This window comes from Giraffa tippelskirchi, chromosome 14, assembly GCF_054371585.1.
Source record: "Giraffa tippelskirchi isolate mGirTip1 chromosome 14, T2T-mGirTip1v1.2.pri, whole genome shotgun sequence".
NCBI lineage: Eukaryota > Metazoa > Chordata > Mammalia > Artiodactyla > Giraffidae > Giraffa > Giraffa tippelskirchi.
The window spans coordinates 43,085,412-43,108,400 of record NC_137288.1 but is presented as its reverse complement, the minus strand read 5'-3'; the positions used below and the strand labels follow the sequence as shown (position 1 = coordinate 43,108,400).

Here is a 22,989-nt window from a genome sequence, read left to right as displayed (position 1 = left end):
GCCCAGGGTAGCTCCTCTCGGCCGCCCCCGGCCTCAGGCGCGGGCTAGCTCCTCTGGGCCACCACCTCCAGCCTCCAGCCCAGGGTAGCTCCTCTCGGCCGGCCGTGGAGTAGCTCCTCTTGGCTGCGATTCTGCACAGTCCATCACAGCCTCCATGCTTCTGCGCGGTCCGTCGCAGCCGCTGCTCTTCTGTTCTAGTTCTGTGAAAAATGCTGTTGGGAGCTTGATAGCGATTGTATTGAATCTGTAGATTGCTTTAGGTAGTATACTCATTTTCACTATATTGATTCTTCTGATCCATGAACATGGTATATTTCTCCATCAATTTGTGTCATCTTTGATTTTCATCAGTGTTTTATAGTTTTCTATATATAGGTCTTTTGTTTCTTTTTTTTTTTTTTTTTAATAAATTTATTTATTTTAGTTGGGGCTAATTACTTTACAATATTGTAATAGTTTTTGCCATACATTGACATGAATCAGCCATGGGTTTACATGGGTTCCCCTTCCTGGACCCCCCACCCACCTCCCTCCCCATCCCATCCCTCTGGGTCATCCCATTGCCCCGGCCCTGAGCCCTTGTCTCATGCATCGAACATGGAATGGTGTTCTGTTTCACATATGATAATATACATGTTTCAATGCTATTCTCCCAGAACGTCCCACCCTCACCTTCTCCCTCAGAGTCCATAAAATTGTTCTATGCATCTATGTCTCTTATTCTGTCTTGCATATAGGGTTATCGTTACCATCTTTCAAATTCCATATATATGCATTAGTATACTGTATTGTTGTTTTTCTTTCTGGCTTACTTCACTCTGTATAATGGGCTCCAGTTTCATCGGTTCTACTGAGATGGATGAAACTGGTCTTTTGTTTCTTTAGGTAGATTTGTTCCTAAGTATTTTATTCTTTTCATCGCAATGGTGAGTGGGATTGTTTCCTTAATTTTGCTTTTTGTTTTCTCATTGGTAGGGTATAGGAATGCAAGGCATCTCTTTGTATTAATTTTATATCCTGCAACTTTACTATATTCATTGATTAGCTCTAATAATTTTCTCATGGTGTCTTTAGGGTTTTCTATGTAGAGGATCATGTCATCTACAAACAATGAGAATTTTACTTTTTCTTTTCCAATCTGGGTTCCTTTTATTTCTTTTTCTTCTCTGATTGCTATGGCTAAAACTACCAAAACTGTGTCGAATAGTAGTGGTGAGAGTGGGCACCCTTGCCTTCTTCCTGATTTTAGGGGAAATGCTTTCAATTTTTCACCATTGAGGGTTAATAATATTTGCTGTGGATTTATCATATATGGCTATTATTATGTTAAAGTATGTTCCTTCTATGCCTGCTTTCTGGAGAGTTTTTATCATAAATGGGTATTGAATTTTGTCAAATGCTTTTTCTGCATCTATTGAGATATTCATATGGTTTTTATCTTTCAATTTGTTAATGTGGTGTATGTATCAAATTGATTGCTTTGCAAATCTTGAAAAATCCTTGCATCCCTGGGATTAAGCCCACTTGGTCATGATGTATGATGTTTTTAATATGTTGTTGGATTCTGTTTGCTAGAATTTTGTTGAGGATTTTTGCATCTATATTCATCAGTGATATTGGCCTGTAGTTTTCTTTTTTTGTGACATCTTTGTCTGGTTTTGGTGTTAGGGTGATGGTGGCCTCATAGGATGAGTTTGGGAGTTTACCTTCCTCTGCAATTTTCTGGAAGAGTTTGAGTAGGATAGATGTGAGCTCTACATTTTTGGTCTAATTCACCTGTGAAGCCATCTGGTCCTGGGCTTTTGTTTGTTGAAAGATTTTTGATTATAGTTTCGATTTCCGTGCTTGCGTTAGGTCTGTTAAGATTTTCTATTTCTTCCTGTTTCAATTTTGGAAGGTTATACTTTTCTAAGAATTTGTCCATTTCTTCCAAGTTGTCCATTCTAGTGGCATATAGTTGCTTATGATCCTTTCTATTTCTGTGTTGTCCGTTATGATTTCCCCATTTTCATTTCTAATTTTGTTGATTTGATTCTTCTCCTTTTTTTCCTTGATGAGTATAGCTAATGGTTTGTCTATTTGGTTTATCTTCTCAACAAACCAGTTTTCAGTTTTGTTGATTTTTGCTTTAGTCTCCTTTGTTTCTTTTTCATTTATTTCTACTCTAATTTTTATGATTTCTTTCCTTCTACTAATCCTGGGGTTATTCATTTCTTCTTTTTCTAGTTACTTTAGGTGTAAAGTTAGGTTATTTATTTGATTTTTCTCTTGTTTCTTCAGGTAAGTGTGTATTGCTATGAACATTCCTTTAGCACTGCTTTGACTGAATCCCACAGGTTTTGGGTTGTTATGTTTTCATTTTCATTTATTTCTATACATATTTTGAGTTCCTTTTTGACTTCTTCCTTGATTTGTCGATTAGCAATACTTTCAAATAGTTTACGTAACTTACTAATGATCCAGCCATCATAACAATATTTATTTTGTTGAAAATAAAAATAGATTTTGTTTTGACCTTATAACACATTGGCTTGAAACTGCTGGTATTTCTTTTAAGATTAAGCAGTTACAGTGTCAGATAAACTACATGGTGCTTATAGTATTTATATGCCTAGTATGTGTTGCTTTAAAGAGTGTTCATTTGCTAAACAAAGCAAAGAAATTATTGCCACATAGATAAGTGTATACACTTTCTGTCTAGAAACTGGTTAGAGTACTTCCCTGTAAAATTGTGAAGATTTTAGGGGAAGAGAAGGGACTTTTTTGAATCTTTGCTTAGCAATAAATAACAAATTTTATTGAATCAGAATTGCCTTCAGACAAATATATTTTTTTCCACAGTTGAATTCTGATTCAGAAATGAATGTCAGAGAATGATAACAGTTTTGTTATTTCTCCCAGCTATTAAAGGTACATCCCTAAAATTCATTTCATCTTTACTGTACTTTTTAAGTGTGTATACCTTCAACATAAAGCATTTCATTTAAGCAGACTTGTAACTATTATTAAACCAAGGAATCTTTAAATATTGTTGGCCAAATTTTATTTGGACAGAACCTATAAAATGATTCTGCAGCAGAACTGTAGATCTATATGCTTAACCGTTTATTGGTTGGTTAATGGTCTCTCTGTAACATTAATAATAGAAATCATCACATTGCAGTATTTTGTGAGTAGACTTATAGGGGAAAGAATGTAAAAAACGACCACTTTAGAATAGTATGTTTACAATTCTATAAAGTAATTATGCTTCAATTAAAAATAAATAAATTTTTTAAAAAAGAAATATTGGAGTCCATATTTGCCTGCTTATATGCCAGGAATTGTTCCAAGCATTAGGATTATGACAGTAAGTAAAAAAGTTAAAAGAGGAAAAGAAATAGGATATTGAATTCCATTGGCAAGAATATTTCATGCCATAGCTTACAGAAATGTGATTTCTGAGAAAGTTGTATTAATTTTTATGTGTATTTAGAGATGAACTTTTGAAAAAAATCCTATACCTCAAATAGTGTTTCGTAACAGTTTGCTATAGATATTATTAGAACTTTTTTGTACAGAACTTGAGAGTCTTGTGATAGTATCTATTGTAGCAACCTGCCTTTCTCTTTAGCTCCAATTTGATATTTAAAGTATTAGAGTACTTTGATTGAGGGGGAACAGGGTATGGAGAGGGAAGGGAATTTTCAGAAGACTATGGGCAAACAGCAGTGAAGAAACTCAGGGAAAGAAATAAATAATGATGGTATAAAGGAAACAAAAGTGCTTTAAGAATCTTTCTTGTATGTTTTCTTTTATTTTAGTCTGTGTCTGGGTGCCCTAAACATAGAGTGGCCCTACTCTGCTAAAAGCCTAGTCCTCTGAAGGGCAACGTACATTATTAGGGCCTGAGCTGTTTTAGGTAAAGATATCTTAGGGCTTGAAAATTCACCTGTTTTATTTTTTTGGCACCTAGTATAAAATTTTAAAAATCAAGTGGGAAATAAAGCTTTTTTGAGAAAAGAAACTGAAATTGTTTGAAGAAAAATCACAGTGTACTATGAAGCAGGGCTGAAGCAATGTAACAAGTAATAAAATGCCTTGTTTTGAAAAGAATGTTCTAGAGCTGTTACATAATAAGTATGTGACAAGGTTTGAGATAACTCAGAAGAAATAATTTGCATTAATTTCATAAATTTATATTAAGTGCTTACTATTTTGAAAATTTCATTCTTAGGAAAAATAAAAATAATTATTGTCACTTCATAAATAGCCTGAAATCACTTGAGCATTCTACTAATTTGAATATACCTGAGAAAAAATTTACCAGAATCATAGTGGCACAAACATTTGCCTTTCCTCATGATTTAATATTAAATCCTCAGTGTCTTGAGCTTCCCAGGTGGCTCAGTGGTGTAGAATCCACCTGCCAATGTAGGAGAGGCAGGTTCAATCCCTGGGTCGGGAAGATCCCCTGGAGAAAGAAATAGCAACCCACTCCAGTATTCTTGCCTGGACAATCCCATAGACAGAGGAGCCTGGCGGGCTACAGTCCATGGGATTGGAAAGAGTAACATGACTTAGCAATACTAAATAACAACACCTCAGTGTCTTAGGATGCCTGCACCTATTCAATAAAAGAATAGCTTAGTGGAGTCCAAGAACTATCTCCAAGATTCTGAAGAAATCTGTGTGGTGGGTAGCCATTTTTTTCCCTCCATGCTAATCCTAACAACAGTATTTCCTGTCCTCCTCCCATTATTTCTATTCTTTGGTGATATGCCCCTTCAAGGAAGTGAAAATTAGCTAGTTAAGTGCCAGGTAATGATGTACCTGTTTTTTAAAACAAGGACTTAGCAGCAACTTCCTGCTCATAGCCACAAATGAAGTCTGGGAAAGGTGCGACATCCTGGAAAGGCAGTGATGGTAACAGAAAGTGTTCTGTCCAAGAACAAATGGAACTTTGGTGGTTTGTGTGTGTCTGTCAGATAAGAGGAAACATCAGGAGGCAGCGTGAGATGGGCTCCGTTGCTTTGTCTTCTTCAGAGAAGATGGTTAGGGAATTTCTGGATTTTATTACTTATTCTCCTAATTATTACTTTTCCAAGAATCATTTCAGGGACTACCCTGGTAGTCCAATAGCTAAGACTCCAAGCTTCTAGTGCAGGAGGCTTGGGTTCAATCTCTGGTCAGGGAACTAAATCCCACATGCCACAACTAAGACCTGGCACAGCCAAATAAAAAATTTTTAAATAAAAGAATCATTTCAACACAGAGCAGGCTAGGGCTTCCAAAGCACTAGGCCTGTGGTCTCGAACACAGAGTGCCCCACAAATTTCTTTGTACCTGTCAGAAAATATTATTTTGTTTTCATTTCTTCACTTCTCAATTTCTACCCACTTTTATATAAAGATAGTTATATAGAATTATTAAAACCAAAGCTCTTCAGAATATAATATTAGATAGATTTCAGTGGTAACTTTCTTTCATTGTTTCAACTAGGGTGAGTTTACTTAGGTATGTAATCTCTTAAGATCTTTTCCAGTACCTACAAGTTTCTTATGAAATGAAGAAGACACAATTTCTAGAAGAGTACAATCAAAAGGTAGATTATTGATTGAGGGGATAAGAAAGAAGTCTCCTGTGTCTGCTAGAGTAAATAGCTTTTTATTTGGGAGAAGGAGTGTTAACTCTGATCATGTTGAAAAATGTCAAAATGATATAAGAGTATTAAAAGCAATTCTTATGTTTCTTGGGCTACCCTTTCCAGAAATATCCATGCATATATTAGGTTAAACCCTATGAACTTGCCATTTTCATAGATGAATATCTATCAGGTATTGGCAATTCCATACCTATGATCAAATATATATATATGTGTGTGTGTGTGTATACACACAATTGCATATTAATAACTATAGTTTACCTTTATCAAGCACTTAGAATGTATTATCTTTGTTAGTTTTCATTAACTCCTCTACTATTATTTTCTCTAAATAAAAAAATTCAGGTATAAGGAAGATGACTTTTCCAGAGTTCCACAGTTAGTAAATGGAGAACCCCAGATACATACCAAAGAATTTGATGTTTGTCTGTACTCTTAACCACTATAATGGGATCATCCTAGAAGTACTATTTTACAACTTGTGAAACAGTGTATATTGGACATTTTCCTGTGCTGGTTACATACTTTTGTGCCATAATTCTGTAATCCACTGATAGACATTTAAAATATTTTCATTTGTTTATTATAAATAGTTAGCATTTTCTGTCATAATGTACCCATTTATTTTGCAGACTTGATTTCTAGAAGTGGGACTTCTGGGTCAAAGGATATTCACATCTTAAATGTTAATAGATATTTCCGTGATACTTTCCAAGAAGTTTATGCCAGTTTCCACCACTCCGTGAATGCCTATTTTCCCATTCCTTTGTTAGTAACAGATGTGATCAGACATTTCAAAATGTTCCAGTTTCTACAACTTTTCATTTATTGTATCTATACCACCTCTCTCTGCCCTCTTCAAAGGCTGAGGTTCTGTTTATGTATGGAACACGGTACAGGAGTGTGAACAACCTCTAAGATAACCTATAAGGAGAATACTTGGGTTTTTAAAATTTTAGTTAAGCATTAAAAATTATTTATGGACAATTTTTTCATACCTTAGAAATGGGTGTATTTTGAAACAGAGAACCGAGTTGAATTCTTAAGGGTATTTGAATGATCAGTCTCACATAGATGTTATTTTGTTTACCATATTTACTAGTTTTCATGATTTGAGAGTATAAGTAGATTATAATTGAAATATTAAGCATGAAATGGTTCGGGGAACACAACAGTTTAAAATCTACTAGGGGACAAACAGAATTAGGTATTTCAACAGATTTGTTTCTATAAATATCATGTAGATATATTAGAATTGAGAGCATGTATCATTTTAGATAAAGAAGCAGCTTTTTATGTTTTGAGGTATATTTTTTCACATTTAATTTTGTTCGCACTTTCATTGACAAATGTGCCTCTTTTTCATAAATGACTTAAACATAAATCTGAATTTTAGTTGGATCTTCAAAATTTTCCAGAGATTCAAAGGCTGACTCTTTGTCAGCCATCTTCAGGGACTGCCTGTGAAATAAGTTGAATTGCACATTATGGTTTTATCTTTTATCCTTCCCACATCTCCTTTAAATGATAGTAAAGGAGAGAAAATGACATAAAAACACAAGAATAAAGAAAAGAGAAAACAGCAATACAAGTATTTACTTAGTTAAAATAGCACTAAGTTTCTCTGTGAAATATTCCTAAATGTTCAGATTTTCAATTAATGTTGTCAGTTAAAACCCAGATTTTCATGGAAAACAGTGTATCTGCCTAAAGTATTGCAGCAGTACCTAGTTAGAGTATGTTGTTGAATTCCTATTTATGCAATTTTTACTAAGAATTGTAGACAGTTTTGAAAACAGTAAATATAAGTTGTTATTGAAATGTTTACAACAACTTGTTTGTTTGACGTATCAGACTGTGCCAGTTGTTTGTATTTTTCATTGAGATAAATTCACATACCACACCAGCACTTCTTATGCTTAGTATTTGCATGATTTATCGTTTCTCCATTCTTTTACTTCCAACCTATCTGTGTCTTTATTTAAAGCTGGTTTCTTATGGCTAGGGCTAAGTCACTTCAGTCGTGGACTCTTTGCCTCCCTATAGACCTTTCAGTCATGTCCTCTGTCCATGGGGTTCTCCAGGCAAGAATGCTAGAGTGGGTTGCCGTGCCCTCCTCCAGGGGATCTTCCCAACCCAGGGATCAAACCTGCATCTCCGTCTCCCACATTGGCGGCAGGGTTCTTTACCACTAGGGCTGCCTAGAGTAGTATGTAATTGAGTTTTGGATTTGTATCCAGTATGAAAATTTATTTGGACAGTTGAGTTCATTTACATTTAATGCAAATATTACTGTGATTGGATTTGAGTCTACCATATTGCTAATTTGTTTGTCCTTGTTTTTGTTGTTGTTATTGTTTCTCCTTTCTTTTCATCTTTTGAGTTAATCAAGTAGTGTTTTAGTATACCATTTTATACCCTCTTGTAACTTTTTAACTATACCTCTTTTATTTTTGTTTTAATGGTTGCTGTACAGATCTGTCTAAAGGTACAGTATGTATTGTTAACTGCTTATACTCAATCTTGAATTAATGCCACTTCACATACCATATAAAAACCTTTTAACTCTAGAATTCCATTATATAAATCCCTCCCATCCTTTGTGTTATTTGTCTTCACCTGTTTTACTTCTGCATGTTTTAACCTCCACAGTACATTCTTATTACTTGGTCATATATCTCTTAAAGAACTTATGAAAATAAAAACAGCTTTTTAACATTTATCATTTCTAGTGCTCTTTCATTTTCCCTGTAAATTCATATTTGTTTCTAGTATCATTTTCTGTCAGTCTATATGCAATTTGTCAACTCTAGAATTACCAGAGTTTCAATTAAACAAAGCTTCTATTAATACATTTAAATATACTGGTAAACCTACCTTTGCTTGTGAGGCACAGCAATCCTTACAGATCCTGTAGCTTTTTTTTTTTTTTTTTTTTTTTAACATTTACAATCCTGAAAGGATGAAAATAAAGCTGGCTCTGAAAGAAAAATCTTTTACTGGCAATCCTTTAAAGAAATTCTCATAGAATAATAGATAAAATTTGTTTCTGGACATAGTTTGCTTGAGCTTTTGGAGGACTTTGTACGTGTCTTAATTAAAGGTTAAAGAAAATAACCAGAGTATGAAGAGGAAAATCCTACTGACACAGGCTTTTCAGCTTGCAGTAAGTTACGGCTTTTCAGAATTGACATTTATTTGGTTACTTGCTGTTCTTGTGTGTTGTATTATTTGGTGGTTTGAAGACTTGTTGACTGTTTGGAGAAAGTGACAGAAAATAGCCTTTTGAGTAAATCCCGTCTGGTGGCAGCTTGGTGGGGATGGATAATGTAGAAGAACAAGTCATCAAAAGACTTTACCTTTCAGCTTTTCTCCCAGATTTATTTGGCTTAAAGCTAAAAATAGCAACAGGATCTTGATTTAAAAGCCTGTAGTATGGCTCATTTTCACTGTTTTGGTCATTCACATAACTGATATTATTGAGTCATACTTTGTGCAGAAGTGTACATGTTGATTGGATAGCAGCTAAGTGCCATATATATAAAATATTCACAAGTCCAGAATCCTTCCTTTCCAGTGAGTGGGCAAGTTATTAGAGAGGTAGTTGCATTGCACTGAACATGTGTGATGGTAAAGTAGAGAGCACTGAAGTCCACGGGAGATGCCCCTCATCTCAGCCGGGGCTAAGTGTGTTTGTAACATTGGAAAAACACATTACCTGAGTTGAGTCTTGAAGAACTTAGTCAGGTGCTGTGATACAAGGGTAGGACAGAGATTGGAGAAGGAATCCCAGGAGGAGAGAAGTAACTCTCTCGAACAAACTAAAAAACACATTCTATGGCATGATCAATAGTTTGAGTAGTAAGAAGGGAATGAGAGATGAAAATGTGGAGAGAAGCTTTGGCATGCTCATGGTTGACTGTGTCATGGTTAGATACTTGGACTTGGTCCTGGAGAAGGTTTTTAGCCACTGGAGCGTTTTAAATAGGAAAATGGTATTACCAGATTACTTATTTGAGAAAGATCATTCTCACTGCAGTGTGAACACTGTTAATACTGAAAATAGGAAAATTTCTTAGAAGGCTGATGAAGTAATCTCAGGCGTGGAAGTGAAAATGTAGAAAGATGTGGATTATTTGGAAACTATTAAGGAGGTAGAACTAATAAGAAATGATAGTTGGGATATAGAAGGTAGGTTTGAGGGTGACACCCAGTTTTTGGCTTAGGCATTGAAGGTGAATGGTTTTACCATCCTTTAAATGAGAAAAAGGAAAGGAAAGGAAAGGAAAGTCGCTCAGTCGTGTCCGACTCTTTGCGACCCCGTGGACTGTAGCCTGCCAGGCTCCTCCGTCCATGGGATTCTCCAGGCAAGAATACTGGAGTGGTTTGCCATTTCCTTCTCCATTAAATGAGAAAGAGAAGAGGAAAACAGGAGAAGTAATGACTTACAGCTGTCTTCCCCAGCCTCTGGTCAAGAATCCACCTGACAATGCAGGAAACACAGGGTTGATCCCTGGGTCGGGAAGATCCCCTCGAGAAGGAAAGGGCAACATACTCCAGTATTCTTGCCTGGGAAATCTCATGGACAGAGGAGCCTGGCGGGCTACTTGCAAGAGTCTGACACAACTGAGTGACTAAACAACAACAAAAAATGACGTGCTGCATTCTTTATTAGGAAGTTGAACGATGAGGTCTAGAATTTAAGGTGTTCTTTCGGAGATAAAGATGAGAGTGGTCATTAGCACAGGACAACCAGTATTTTCTTTACAGCTCTCATAATTGCACAACTAGAATTAGAATTCAGAACCCAGGATTACGTGTCACATCAGTCCATTTAGACATATTACTTCTGTAAAAGACTGCTGAAACACAGAAACTTAGAGGTGGCACAATTCTAGGGTGGAAATTAACGTGCGGGGTTGTCTGTGTTCTGAAATAAAGGTGATAGAGGTGAAGGATCTATTACTTCAGGAGTTCCGCTTGTTGACCAGCAGAGGGCAGGCAACAACGCGGCTCAGTATCCATAATTTCTGCTCTGTCGCCCTTCAGGCCTGGAAGCTCAGGCCTTCTAGTATAGACTTTCGGTGTTCTTGTTACACGAAGGCCAGGCATCCAGGACACTTTTATCTATCCTTGCTTCCAAGACTTAGAAGATGTTTGGTTTTTGTTCTGGAGCCAGATCTGCTATCCACTCGCTGTTCCCTGTGTCTGGTTCTTATTTTTCCTTAAAGTTTAAGACTAGAGTCATCCCTTAAGAGCTGCCATGGTGACCTGGGGTTAGAATAAGATCAAGAGAGTCAGAAATGTAATGGCTCTTTGCCTTCTAGAGGTAAAAATGTCCAACTTTTGTTCCTGGTTAACTGTTAAGATTCAAGGACATGTTTGTGTTTTTCTTGGTCTTAACAATTCGGAGACTAGAATGGAAGGAATGGACGTTGGCTCGTGGAGATAGTGCTCATAAGCCTGGTTGGCTCTGTAAGGCGGTACTGCCGCTCCTCCACTGTTTGATTTGAGGAGCTCGTGAAAGCCTTCCTGTCCCAGGACACATCCTTCATCCACTTGCTGTATGTCTGTAATACGCATTAGTTTCCTTTGTAGCTTTAAGCATTCAAAGCTTGACTTAAATTTAAAATTTTCACAAAGAGAGCCACAGTTGGGGTGGCAGGACAAATTATCAATATTTCTTTAAACTAACCAGGACTTCCTTACAAGAATAGGACTTAGGCAGAAACGTTTAATTAGATTTAACTAGGGGGTACAAGAAAGATCTTGGAACTAAGGTTATACTGTTTCCGATTTACAAACCTTCAATGCCTCCCAACTGACAAAAGACATTTATAGAGAATATACTGTATGCCAGGCATTGTTCCTATTTAATCCTTAGGCCAGTCTTATAATCTCAGTTACTATTCCTATTTTGCAGATTAGGAAACTAAAGCACAGAGAAGTTAAATAATTTTTCTGAGGTTACTATGGAGGAGACAACCTATATGCACCACCATTCAATCCCCCTGTGCATTTTAATTTTTTAATTTATTTATTAAACTAATTTATTTTTGACCCTGCTGGGTCTTCATTGCTGCATGTAGGCTTTCTCCAGTGCTGAGCAGGGGCTACTCTGCAGTTGCAGGGCCCGGGCTGCTCATTGCAGTGGCTTCTCTTGTTGCAGAGCATGGACCCTAGGGATGCACAGGCTCAGTAACTGTGGCACGTAGACTTAGTTGCTCCACAGCATGTGGTATCTTCCTAGACCAGCGATCAAAACCATGTCCCCTGCATTGGCAGATGGATTCTTAACCACTAGACCACCCGGGAAGTCCTCCAGATAACTTTTGAATTGAATTAGTACATGGGCTAGCATGAATTCACTAGTATAGCAGTAACATAATTTAAGAAAACATAGATAGAGACACTTTTAAAAGTTTTACCTCATAGCACCTACCTGCTGTATTGAGAAATATGGATAATTGGTTATTTTTAATTACTTATTGATAACTGACAGTGTTCAAGTGTTCCTTATTAGATTAAAAAAGTTCCTCTAAAAATATGAAACTTTGTTTACTGATATAATTGAACAACTTAATGAAGGCTAATAACCTAATTGACCTGGCGGTTTTAGAGAATGCTTATATTTAGGTTTGGTTATGCTTCTGAAAACATCTGTTGTACACTTAGTAAGTGAATTATTTCTTTCATCTTCATTGGATTTCACCTTCTATTTTACCCTCTTTTCATCTAAATGAAGAATACAAATTAAGGAGTATCTTCATGTAGAAAGTCGATTGGGAAAACCTTCTATTTCAGAAACAAATAGTACATTGTCCCAAGAGGTTGTTTTTTTCTTCTTCTTCTTCTTCTTACAACTTCTCGTCTCCTAACTACATTTGTGTTCTTTGGCAGTGACTGAATAGCATAACCAGAAATCAGTCCTAGACAACTTTGGGCAAAAAGACTTGGTGAGAAAGAAGAAAATGAAAACTGATGGTGAGGGCAGATTTTGAGTTTTTACAGCTCTGGGTTCCACCCTCCTTTGTGGATAATTAAGAGGTAGCTGACTATTCTGGCCAGGTCAGTGGGAAGCTAATAAGTCAGACTGTGGATTTTCCCACATCATCAGCCTAGGAATAAAATTGCTATATATTTGCATCTAAGTTCAAGAAAGACTGACTTTCCACGCCAGCCACTGGTTTGGGAGAAGAGAACGCTGTCACCTTCGTAGAGTTGTGAATTATAAAAGACATTTCTGTTGGGTTACTGCATGTCCCTTAGGGTTTGTTTCATTTATAACATTGCCTCAGGCCTTCTGCGGCATCCTGTTGGAATGACCTCCTTTTCAACCCTGTGCTGGCAGCTGCAATGTGGCTCTTTCCCGGGGATCCTTCAGGCTGCTCACGTGACCAACATGAACTGCGACCCCTTTGTTCCTTACCCAGATGATTAGTTTTCCTTCATTTTTTTTTCTATTTAATAATTTTGCCTTATTTTCTGTCCTCTTTTTCCTCTTCACTTCCCTTTTTATTTCCTACGTACACAAGACTTTGGGTAGCAGTTTAAATTCTTTTATTGAAGTATAACATCAATGCAGAAAAGTACACAGATCATGAATTAGCTCACTGAATTTTCACAGCATGAACATACCCATGCAGACAGTCCTCAGGTCAAGAACGAGAACATCACCAGAATCCCAGCAAACCTCTCCTGTCCCCTTTTCTGGTTACCATTCTTCTCCCTTAAATAGAATCGTTATCCTGACTTCTACAGCTTTGCCTGTTTTTAAATCTAGAAATGGGATCAAACCATGTATATTCCTTTGCACCTAGATCCTTTCATTGAACATTTTTGTGACTTGTCCATGTTAATCTGTTTATTCCTGCTGTGTAGTATTCCATTTGTGTGCATAGTCCACAGTTTATTCTGTTCTTCATGGGTATTTGGATTGTTTCTAGTTTAGGGGCTATTATGAATGGTACTGCAGACATTCTCATACATGTCTTTTTATCAAAAGACATGACATATTTCTGGATATTTACATAGAAATGAAATTGCCAAGACCTAGTGTATCCATCTAACCATTTAATTTAAATTTCATGTCAAATACTGCATGGGTGATTTTTGGTAAATTCTTGGTAGGCAACATTTGTAAACATATAGATTCAGCTTCAGTATATCTAATCTTTGGCTATGAAAAATGCCTCTAGTTAAATGTGCGGTAGTTTTAAACAGATAACTCCTATATACAGCAAAATTGCCGCTCAGTCATGTGTTTTATTAACTTTCTTCCTAATGTGTCCTTTTATCCAGTATTTCAAAGGTGAGTTGCTGGGCCATTCTGTAAAAATCTTACAAGAATATTTTGACGGTGATAATTTACAAGAGTTAAGATTTCATGTTTGTTACACAGCCTGTAAGTAGCAGTGGTCTAAAAGCAGGGAAGAGTGATGTACTGGTGCTTGACTGCCATGCTTAGTCAGAGCTACAGAGGCTGGCACTCGTATTTGTACAACTGTGTACCAAGACACCTGCAAAGGTGATGAGAGACAGGCTCTACACCATAGAAGGTCTCCAGGAGAAGTAACCAGGCAATTGTGTAGCCGAGAATAGTCTTTTTGTTCTTTTTTTAAAATCAGGACTTTCCAAAACTTGTTTCATGGACGCTTTTGAATAAGTTTAACCTAATGAGTATAGAAATGTGATTGTGATATCATGCCTTCAAAAGGGAATAGTATCTTTGAAGGAAAGTTTGTTTGTGAACTAAAATGTTTGCATTCTGTGAACATGTATGGAATTAAGTTGACTTGTTTTGACCATAGTGTTTTGGAGACCTTCAAGGGAATTTCCTTAACCTTCCATCAAAATAAAACAAAGCAAAAAAAAAGAAAGAGGGAGTAGTTAAAATTTGATGGCTATAAAAATATAGTAATGGAACCATCACATTCCCTTCCCATGTTAGGTAGGTAGCTTTCCTTTAGAAGAAAGTTTTTTGAGTAGGGAAAGGAGGGTTGCCATTCCAATTGAGATGGTTTTGAAACAAAGTATAGTAAAAATAAATAAAAGAATGAGAGAATAAAGGATTCATTTCTGCCAAATTATTCTATGTCTGAGTATTCTGTATTTTTATTTCTTCTTCCAGTCTTTTTTTAAATAGTGATGTATAGACATACTGATAAGAGAATTTAATATCTTAATACAAAAGTACTGGATTTCATTCTATTTTGAATGACATTTAGAACTCAAACTGGATTGTTCTGTTTTAAATCAGTACATTCAGTTGAGAAAGTATTGCTGACAATCTGTGTTGTCCCGTGTACTTGGCTAAGCCCTAGATGACATAGAAATGATAGTCTCTGTCCTCAGAAAGCTTACAATCTAGTGGGTATGGCATGTACAAATTACAGTGTAAAGCAGTTGCCACAGTGAGAATTCTTGCAGGAAAGGAGAAGGCAAGTAGACCCATTTGAAATGAGTCTTAAAGGATAAGTAGATTGGCCTGGAATGGCCTTTCGCTAATCTTGGCAGTGAGAAGTAAGGCTAAAGGGAAGCAGGTAATGAGTTTGTACCTGATATGGTATCCCAGGTGACACAATGGTAAAGAATCTACCTGCCAAGGCAGGAGATGCAGGTTCAATCACTGGTCTAGGAAGATCCCCTGGAGAAGGAATTGGCAACCCACTCCAATATTCTTGCCTGGGAAATCCTATGAACAGAAGAGCCTGGGAGACGACAGTCCATGAGGTCACAGAATTGGACACGACTAAGTGACTAAGCAGCAATACAACACAGAACAGACCAAGAGCATTCACTTTAGATCAAGTTAAAAACTGAGTCTTTGCTCAGTGTTTCTGTCTGACCTTAAACAGGTTGTGTCAACCTATCCAAGCTCAGGTTCCTTTGACTTAGTGGGGACAGTGCCCATGTAACTTGCTGCAGCGTTGTAGGTAAGATGAGATCGTGTGCAGAAGAGTAGCTCTCAGAGTATATATACCACGTGCTCAGATACCTACTCCAGATAGAGAGGGACCTTGAAGGTTTGTAAACCATGGAATGGTGGGATCTGAATCACGTGAGGCTTTTACTTTTATAATTGACATACAAAAGATGGCACACATTTAAAGTAGGTAATCTGAAAGTTTCTTCCACAAATACACACCAGTGACATCATTGCCGCAGTCAAATTATGACCACATCCAGCACTCTCAAAAGTTTTTGTAAGACCTTGAAAGAGAACAGTCAGCTCTGCTGTGTGTGGCAAAGAATGGAGTGCACCGGAGAAGTCAGTTAAGAGGCTGTGGCTGTGGTCCAGGTAAGAAAGAGAGTGAGGGCATGAACCAGGCCTGCCAGCCGCGGGCCTTCCCCGACAGCCTGCACTGCTGGAGGACCAGGTCGAGCTCCATCGTGATGTGACCTCCAGCACCTAACTCAGGAGCCAGAGGAGGACAGGCTCTTGCCGAACTGACAGATTCTTTTTCAAAGATGGCTTACTTTATACTTGCTTCTCCCTTTATTTTGTTTAGGGTTTAAAAGACAACCTGTTTGCTTCTGGGACGTCCAGTCTGACAGCCAGCAAGCAGCTGGTTCGTCCAAGAATCACGAGAATCTGCCTCAGGGACCTGATCTTCTGTATGGAGCAGGAGAGGGATATGAAGTATTCCCAAGCTCTATACCTGGCCCTTCTGAAGTGACCACAGCCCCGTCATCCAGACCCTTGCTACTTACTGCCAAAGAAGACATCAAGAGCGTTGTTGCACAGTCCTGACATTTCAGTTTCTAAAAAATAATCACCAGTAGGGGAGACCATTGTTTACAGTTATAAACTTTTACTAAATTGTGCTTATATATCCCATGAGGTTCTTAATGACTAGGATTCAGCTCTGTCTCCTGAAAATTGGTTGTGACATACGGTTTACACCGTAGTAGGCCTCTTCCTTTGTACGTGTTTAATTACAGCAAGGCTCTGTTTGTTACTGCCTGCTTCACTTGTTAACAGGTAAAGTGCCTCTCCCTGTTATATCCTGCACTGAGATGCAGGGGGACAAGAGGAGGAGTCTTCACTTATCAGGAAACTGTGTGTATTTCATCCTACATGGAACCTGACTCCAAGGGTTAGGTTTTCTGGGCTGGAATCAGAAGTTGCTAAGCTAACTATGACAGTCACCTTCTGTGGTTGAAGGTGACGAGCCACAGGGAAAGGCCCCGTGGTGACTTTGGTCAGCTGAGACCCATTGATGTCAAAACATTGACAAATGGTGATAGTTTGTGCCTGAGGTTCCCTGGTTCATGTCACAATGTGCTGCTTCTGATACCAAGGGGACATCCTTGTCAGGGAAGGATGCTATACATTGAAGCTGCTGGTATACCTCATTGAAAAATGGAAAAGAGAGAGTATATGAAGGAATGATGGGGTACTGCCTCCAAACTGATGGAGGGAAAATGAAAATGGACTTGTAATAGGAAATATGCTTCATACACCTAAGAGGAGGCAGATCGAATTGGAACTCCAAAGCAGCCAGTACATGTTTTGTTGACGGGAAAAAAAAATCACAGCCCAACCAAAAAGGAAAATGTGTCAAACATTTTCAAATTACAGTATTTCAAAAGAAAGAAGTTATTCTTTGTGTATTGCTTTAAATCTCAAGAAGGATAGTTTTATAAACTCGTTTAGCCTAAGTTTTAAGCATCTTGTTGCATTAAAAAAAAAAATCCTAATCGATGATTAGAAATTTTTAACAATGGATTCCATTTTGGGTTCTGTACACAAAAGGTAATGTCAGCATCTTACTCTTGGAGATCTTGGCTCTGCATTTATTATGAGAAGCATGTTATATGTATACTCCTCTGAAGAGGAGGCTGACATTTTTCAAAGCAAACCCTCTGTTTTGTTTTTTAAATTCGACTTTTGTTGCATGTAGCTGGTGAAAAATAATAACTGTTGTTAGAATCACATACAGAAAGAGTGAGTAAATCCTCCAAAGAAGGTTTTTAAAAAAGGGGGTGGGGGAGGAACTGTGCTTCTTAGGAAAAGAATTCAGGGGAAAAAAAGAACCTCAAGTATGTTATTCTTCATCCTGTTCTTCCCTCTGGGACTGTTATGGCCATATTCTGTACTGTAGTAAGTTTTAAATTGGCCACATTTTCTGTTTCAGCAAGTTATTATGTAAAAATGCTATAAATTATGTATATGTTAAAAAAAAAGTCCTTTAAGGAGAGATCTATACCTGAAGTTGTTTTTGTATATTTAAATGCTTAGCTTTATTTTTTGGCAAAGTGCAGCACCCTCCCATATTTGTGTATAATCTTCTTGATCAGATGTTTAAAATTATTGCAAATACTTCATTAAAATAATTATTTTACTATAAGAATAACGTTGCACAATCACTGACTTGGGCAACATCTCTGGAAGTCTGCCCATGAAGCTGGGGGCTGGGCAGTGAATCTCTCTTGGCTCGGATTGTTACTCTGGAGAATGAGCATTCTAGAACCTCACTTCAGATCCAAGCTCCTGTATCACTTTCTTTGACATAGTTGTAAATTTGCATGGTATTTGACTCACAATGAAAGCTACACATATTCATTACAAAAGCTTTTCTTGGCCCATCAAAGTTTTCTTACAAAGGTATTCCTTTTTCCAAATTTATATTTATTATACATTTTAAACCTTGGGTCATGGAGTAGATCTTACACACAAAAGGACGAACAGTGGACCCAAGGTATTCCTCCACTCAGTTTGCAGAATGGTGGCCCTGGGGCCAATTTGATCTCTTAAGTGAATTCTCTGTGACTCACATGTTGCTGCCAATATTTTAATTCACAAAAGTATATCTCCAGTTCTTTTGAAAAATTAGATGATCTGGAGTCATTAGTTGTGCCCGTTTGTGTGACGGCCTTCTGGAGTCAAACCACTGGCTGTCTACTTTAGATGTAAGGGCACAAGTTCATAATCCCTTGCCTGATCTCTTTAAGCACTGACGTTTGAGGCTCCCTGCCTTCATAATATATTTACTTTGTATGATGAAAACTAAAAGAGCGAAGTGCCAGAAATTCTCCCGTCTATTTACTGTATTTAAGCAACTTTATTGAGACCTGTTTTACATATAAAATTCACCATTTTATTCATTTAATTTTAATGTGACTGATGAACCTTTTAAATTATTTCTTCGTAAGATTCTTCTCTTTAAAAAAGTGAATTTAACATTCTTTCAAAGCCTATATTTGTCTTTTTCTTTTTTTAATTGAATGAAAGTTTCAATTCTATAGTGCTTTAGTGTTTTACAATTTTCAAAAGTTTCACACATATGATTTCATGTAATCCTATAATAACCCTTTTTCCCTACCCCTTTATTGCCCCCTTCCCTGTCTCCACTGGTAACCACTAGTTTGTTCTCTGTATCTATGAGGCTGCTGCTTTTTTGTTTTTATTCACTAGTTAGATTTCCATTTGTAAGTAATATCATACGGTGTTTGTCTTTCTCTGACGTATTTCACTTGGCTTAATGCCCTCCCATCCATGTTACTGCAAATGCAAATTTTCATTCTTTTTTATGGCTAAGTAGCATTCTATTGTGTGTATACACATATATATATACACACCACATCTCTATTCATTCATCTGTTGATGGACATTTTGGTTCCCTCCATACCTTGGCAATTGTAAATAACGCTGCTGTGAACATTGGGGTGCATGTATCTTTTTAAATTAGCATTTTGTTTTTTTAGATCTATGCCCAGGAGTGGAATTGCAGGGTCATATGGTAGCTCTAGTTTTAGCTTTTTGAGAAACCTTCATTTTCCCACAGTGGCTGCACCAATTTACATTCCCACCAACAGTGTAGGAGGGTTCCCTTTTCTCCATATCCTCTCCAACATTTGTTACTTGTGGGTTGGTTGGTTGGTTGGTTTTTTTTGGGTGATAGCCATTCTGACAGGTGTGAAGTGATATCTCATTGTGGTTTTAGTTTGCATTTCCCTGATGACTAGTGATGTTGAGCATATTTTCATATGCCTGTTGGCCATCTGCATTTCCTCTTTGGAAAAAATGTTCTTCTGCCCATTTTTTAATTGGGTTTTTTGTTGTTTTGTTGTTTTTTGATGTTGAGTTATATGAGTTGTTCATATATGTTGGATATTAATCCCTTATTGGTCATATCATTTGCAAGTATTTTCTCCCATGCAGCAGGTTGTCCTTTTATTTTATTGATGGTTTCCTTTGCTGGGCAAAAGCTTTTTAATTTAATTAGGTTCCTTCTGTTTATTTTTGCTTTTGTTTCCTTTGCTTTAGGAGTCGGATCCAAAATACACTGCTGCAATTTATGTCAAAGAGTATTCTGCCTGTGCTTTCCTCTAGGAGTTTTATAGTATTCAGTCTTACATTTAGGTCTTTAATCCATTTTGAAGTTTATCTTTGTAAATAGTGTTAGAGAATTTCTAATTTTATTCTTTTACAAACAGCTCTCTGGTTTTCCCAACACCATTTATTAAAGAGACTGTCTTTTCTCCATTATATTCTTGCTGCCTTCTTCATAAACTAATTGACCATTGTGTGTGTGTTTATTTCTTGTTCCATTGATCTGTGTGTCTGTTTTTGTGCCAGTACCATACTGTTTTGATTACTGCAGCTTTGTAGTATAGTCTGAGGTCAAGGAGTATGATTCCTCCAGCTCTTGTTATTTTTTCTCAAGATTGTTGTAGCTATTTGGGATTTTTTGTGTTCCTTACAAATTTTAAAATTATTTGCAGTTGTGAAAAATGCCATTGGTATTTTAATAGGGACTGCATTGAATCTGTACATTCAGTGCCTTAAGTAGTATGGTCATTTTAACAATATCAATTCTTCCAATTCAAGAACATAGTGTATCTTTCCATTTGTCAGTGTCATTTTCAGTTTCTTCATCAGTGTCTTATAGTTTCCCAAGTACGGGTCTTTTAACTTCTTAGGTAGGTTTATTCCTAGGTGTTTTATTGTTTTTTATACAGCAGTCAATGAGCTTGTTCCTTGATTTCTGATAGTTCATTGTTAGTGTATAGAAATGCAAGATTTCTGTATATTAATTTTGCTTCCTGCAAATTTATTGAATTCATTGGTGAGCTCTAGTTTTCTGATAGCATCTTTTTTGTAATATGGCATCTGCAAACAGTGACAGTTTTACTTCTTCCTTTTCAGTCTAGATTCCTTTTATTTCTTTTTCTTTTATGATTCTGTGGCGAGAAGTTCCAAAATTATGTTGAATAAAAATTAAAGACTGTATTTCTTGAAATCTGCTTTGAGGTAAATTTTGTTTCATTAGAATTTTGGCAGAACTTTATTTAGAATTAAAACCATTTATACTAGTTATGTTGTAGTTGCAGCCAAAAAAAAAAAAAGAAAACCCACAAGCAATATTAGGGCATATTCTTTAGAAAAATAAGGAACCAAGATCTCAAGATGATTGAGTTGGACTTCATACCTACTTGTACAATGAACCAACTAAGTGTTTGTGAAACTTTTAATGTTAACAGGAGTCAGTAATTCTGCAGGAAATAAAAGTATAATATATCCTATGTTTATATATGACCTAATAGCCAATGTTTGTTTTTAATGTCATTAGCTTTTCAGATATTTTCATATGCCTTACTGCACTGAAACAGCTTTTTTTTTTTAAACATTTAGGCACAGTTTACATCTAATAAGCAGAGTAATTCTTATGTCCATGGCTTTGCCTAGTAAGTTTCTTGTAGGGTTGGAAGTAGTAATGAAGCCATGCTGTTATTTTAAAATTTTTAATTGAAACTATTATAGATATTGTGAACAATCAAACCATATAACAGGGCATACCAAAGTAATTCTCCTACTAACAGACTGCAGAGGTCCTGTGCTCCCCTCCCTCGGTTCACCCACTTTTTCCAGTTTCATATATCTCTCACCAGACATAGTCTGTATACATACAAGCATGTAGATGTGGGTTCCTCCTTTATTTATGTATAGGAGCATACTGATCTATCCATTGCCATTTTCACAATCTCTTTATTCTTACTCAGTTTATACTGTGTCCCAGGCCAGGAATCCTAGTAGAACCTTGCTGCAAATCTTTGGGAAAACAACACTGAAATTTTCCTTGAGGGATTTTAGTCTCAGATTTTCTTACTGTTTAGTAAATTTTCTTTTCTCACTAGAAGAATCCAGTCATATCCAAGTGTGTGTCAACAATGTTCCTCTACCAAACAGGCATCATGAAAAAATCAACAAGGGGAGTAGAGGTTTCCTCTGGTAGGAGGTAAGGAGAAGGAAAGGGGAAAAAATCACTTAAGCTAAGAATTGAGTGTGCCAGTTATAAAGTTTCACTGACAGGACCCTCCCACCATGAACATTAGGATTGCAAGTTAACCTGAATTGAGGGTCACTCCAACCTCTTTTTTTCAAGATTGACATTTTTCGTTTAAAGGTAATAAGTAGATCATAATAGGGATGATTTAAATTTGTGTTCCCAGGAGTGATCCCTGAAGGGATGCTTGATCCCGAAATACTCATTTGGCAAACTTGTAAAAATATGCTGCACTATGGGGAACAAAGGCTTTTCTGGTGGCTCAGAAGGTAAAAAACCTGCCTGCAATGTGGGAGACCTGGGTTCGATCCATGGGTTGGGAAGATCCCCTGGAGGAGGCATGGCAACCCACTTCAATATTCTTGCCTGGAGAATCCCCTTGGACAGAGGAGGCTGGCGGGCTACAGTCCATGGGATCGCAGAGAGTCGGACACGACTGAGGGACTAAGCATGGGGAGCAAAGATGCATAAGACAGAGTCCATGTCCTCGAGGGGTTCTCTAGTCAGAGATACGGACTCAAGATACATAAACACACTAATAATGCGAAGTAGCACATATCCCCTGAAGAGAAGTGTCTCATTATTTGCCTTGGGCTTCTATGTGAGAAGGTAATGTGGGAGAATTGCCAAAATTCTATATATAAACTACTGAGCAGAATCAAAGCTAGTGCGGAAATGTTACCTATGAGGTTTAGACTGTAGGACTCATAACTTTATGGTTTGTAATTTTAATGGAGGTTTTACCTAAAGATGAGAGGAAGGTAAAGATTTGCTGGTTTGATTTCTTGAAATCTCCTGACTTAGGTTTATGCGTATGCCTGCGTGTTCAGTCATGTCTGACTCTTTGTGACCCCGTGGACTGCAGCCCTCTAGGCTCCTCTGTCCATGGAATTCTCCAGGCAAGAATACTGGAGTGGGTTCCCGTTTCCTTCTCCAGGGGATCTTTCTGACCCAGGGATCAAACCCATGACCCTTGCCTCTCCTGCCTTGGCAGACAGATTCTTTACCACTGCACCGCCTGGGAAGCCTGTCTTAGGTTTTCATTTCCCCAAA

General features: G+C 37.2%; 1 protein-coding gene across 6 annotated transcripts in view; it reads left to right on the top strand.

The window, feature by feature from the left end:
- Positions 1–22,989, top strand: part of TAF4B (TATA-box binding protein associated factor 4b) — a 187,915-nt gene that overhangs the window by 77,917 nt on the left and 87,009 nt on the right. For 2 of the 6 annotated variants that reach the window (XM_081562716.1, XM_081562715.1), the window contains exon 15: positions 16,156–17,997. The exons of the other annotated variants lie outside the window; for them this stretch is intronic. In XM_081562716.1, coding sequence (XP_081418842.1) covers positions 16,156–16,323 — 168 coding nt within the window. In that variant the 3' untranslated portion in view covers positions 16,324–17,997. Of the gene's footprint in view, positions 1–16,155; positions 17,998–22,989 lie in introns of those variants that run through there. 6 annotated transcript variants of the gene reach the window in all.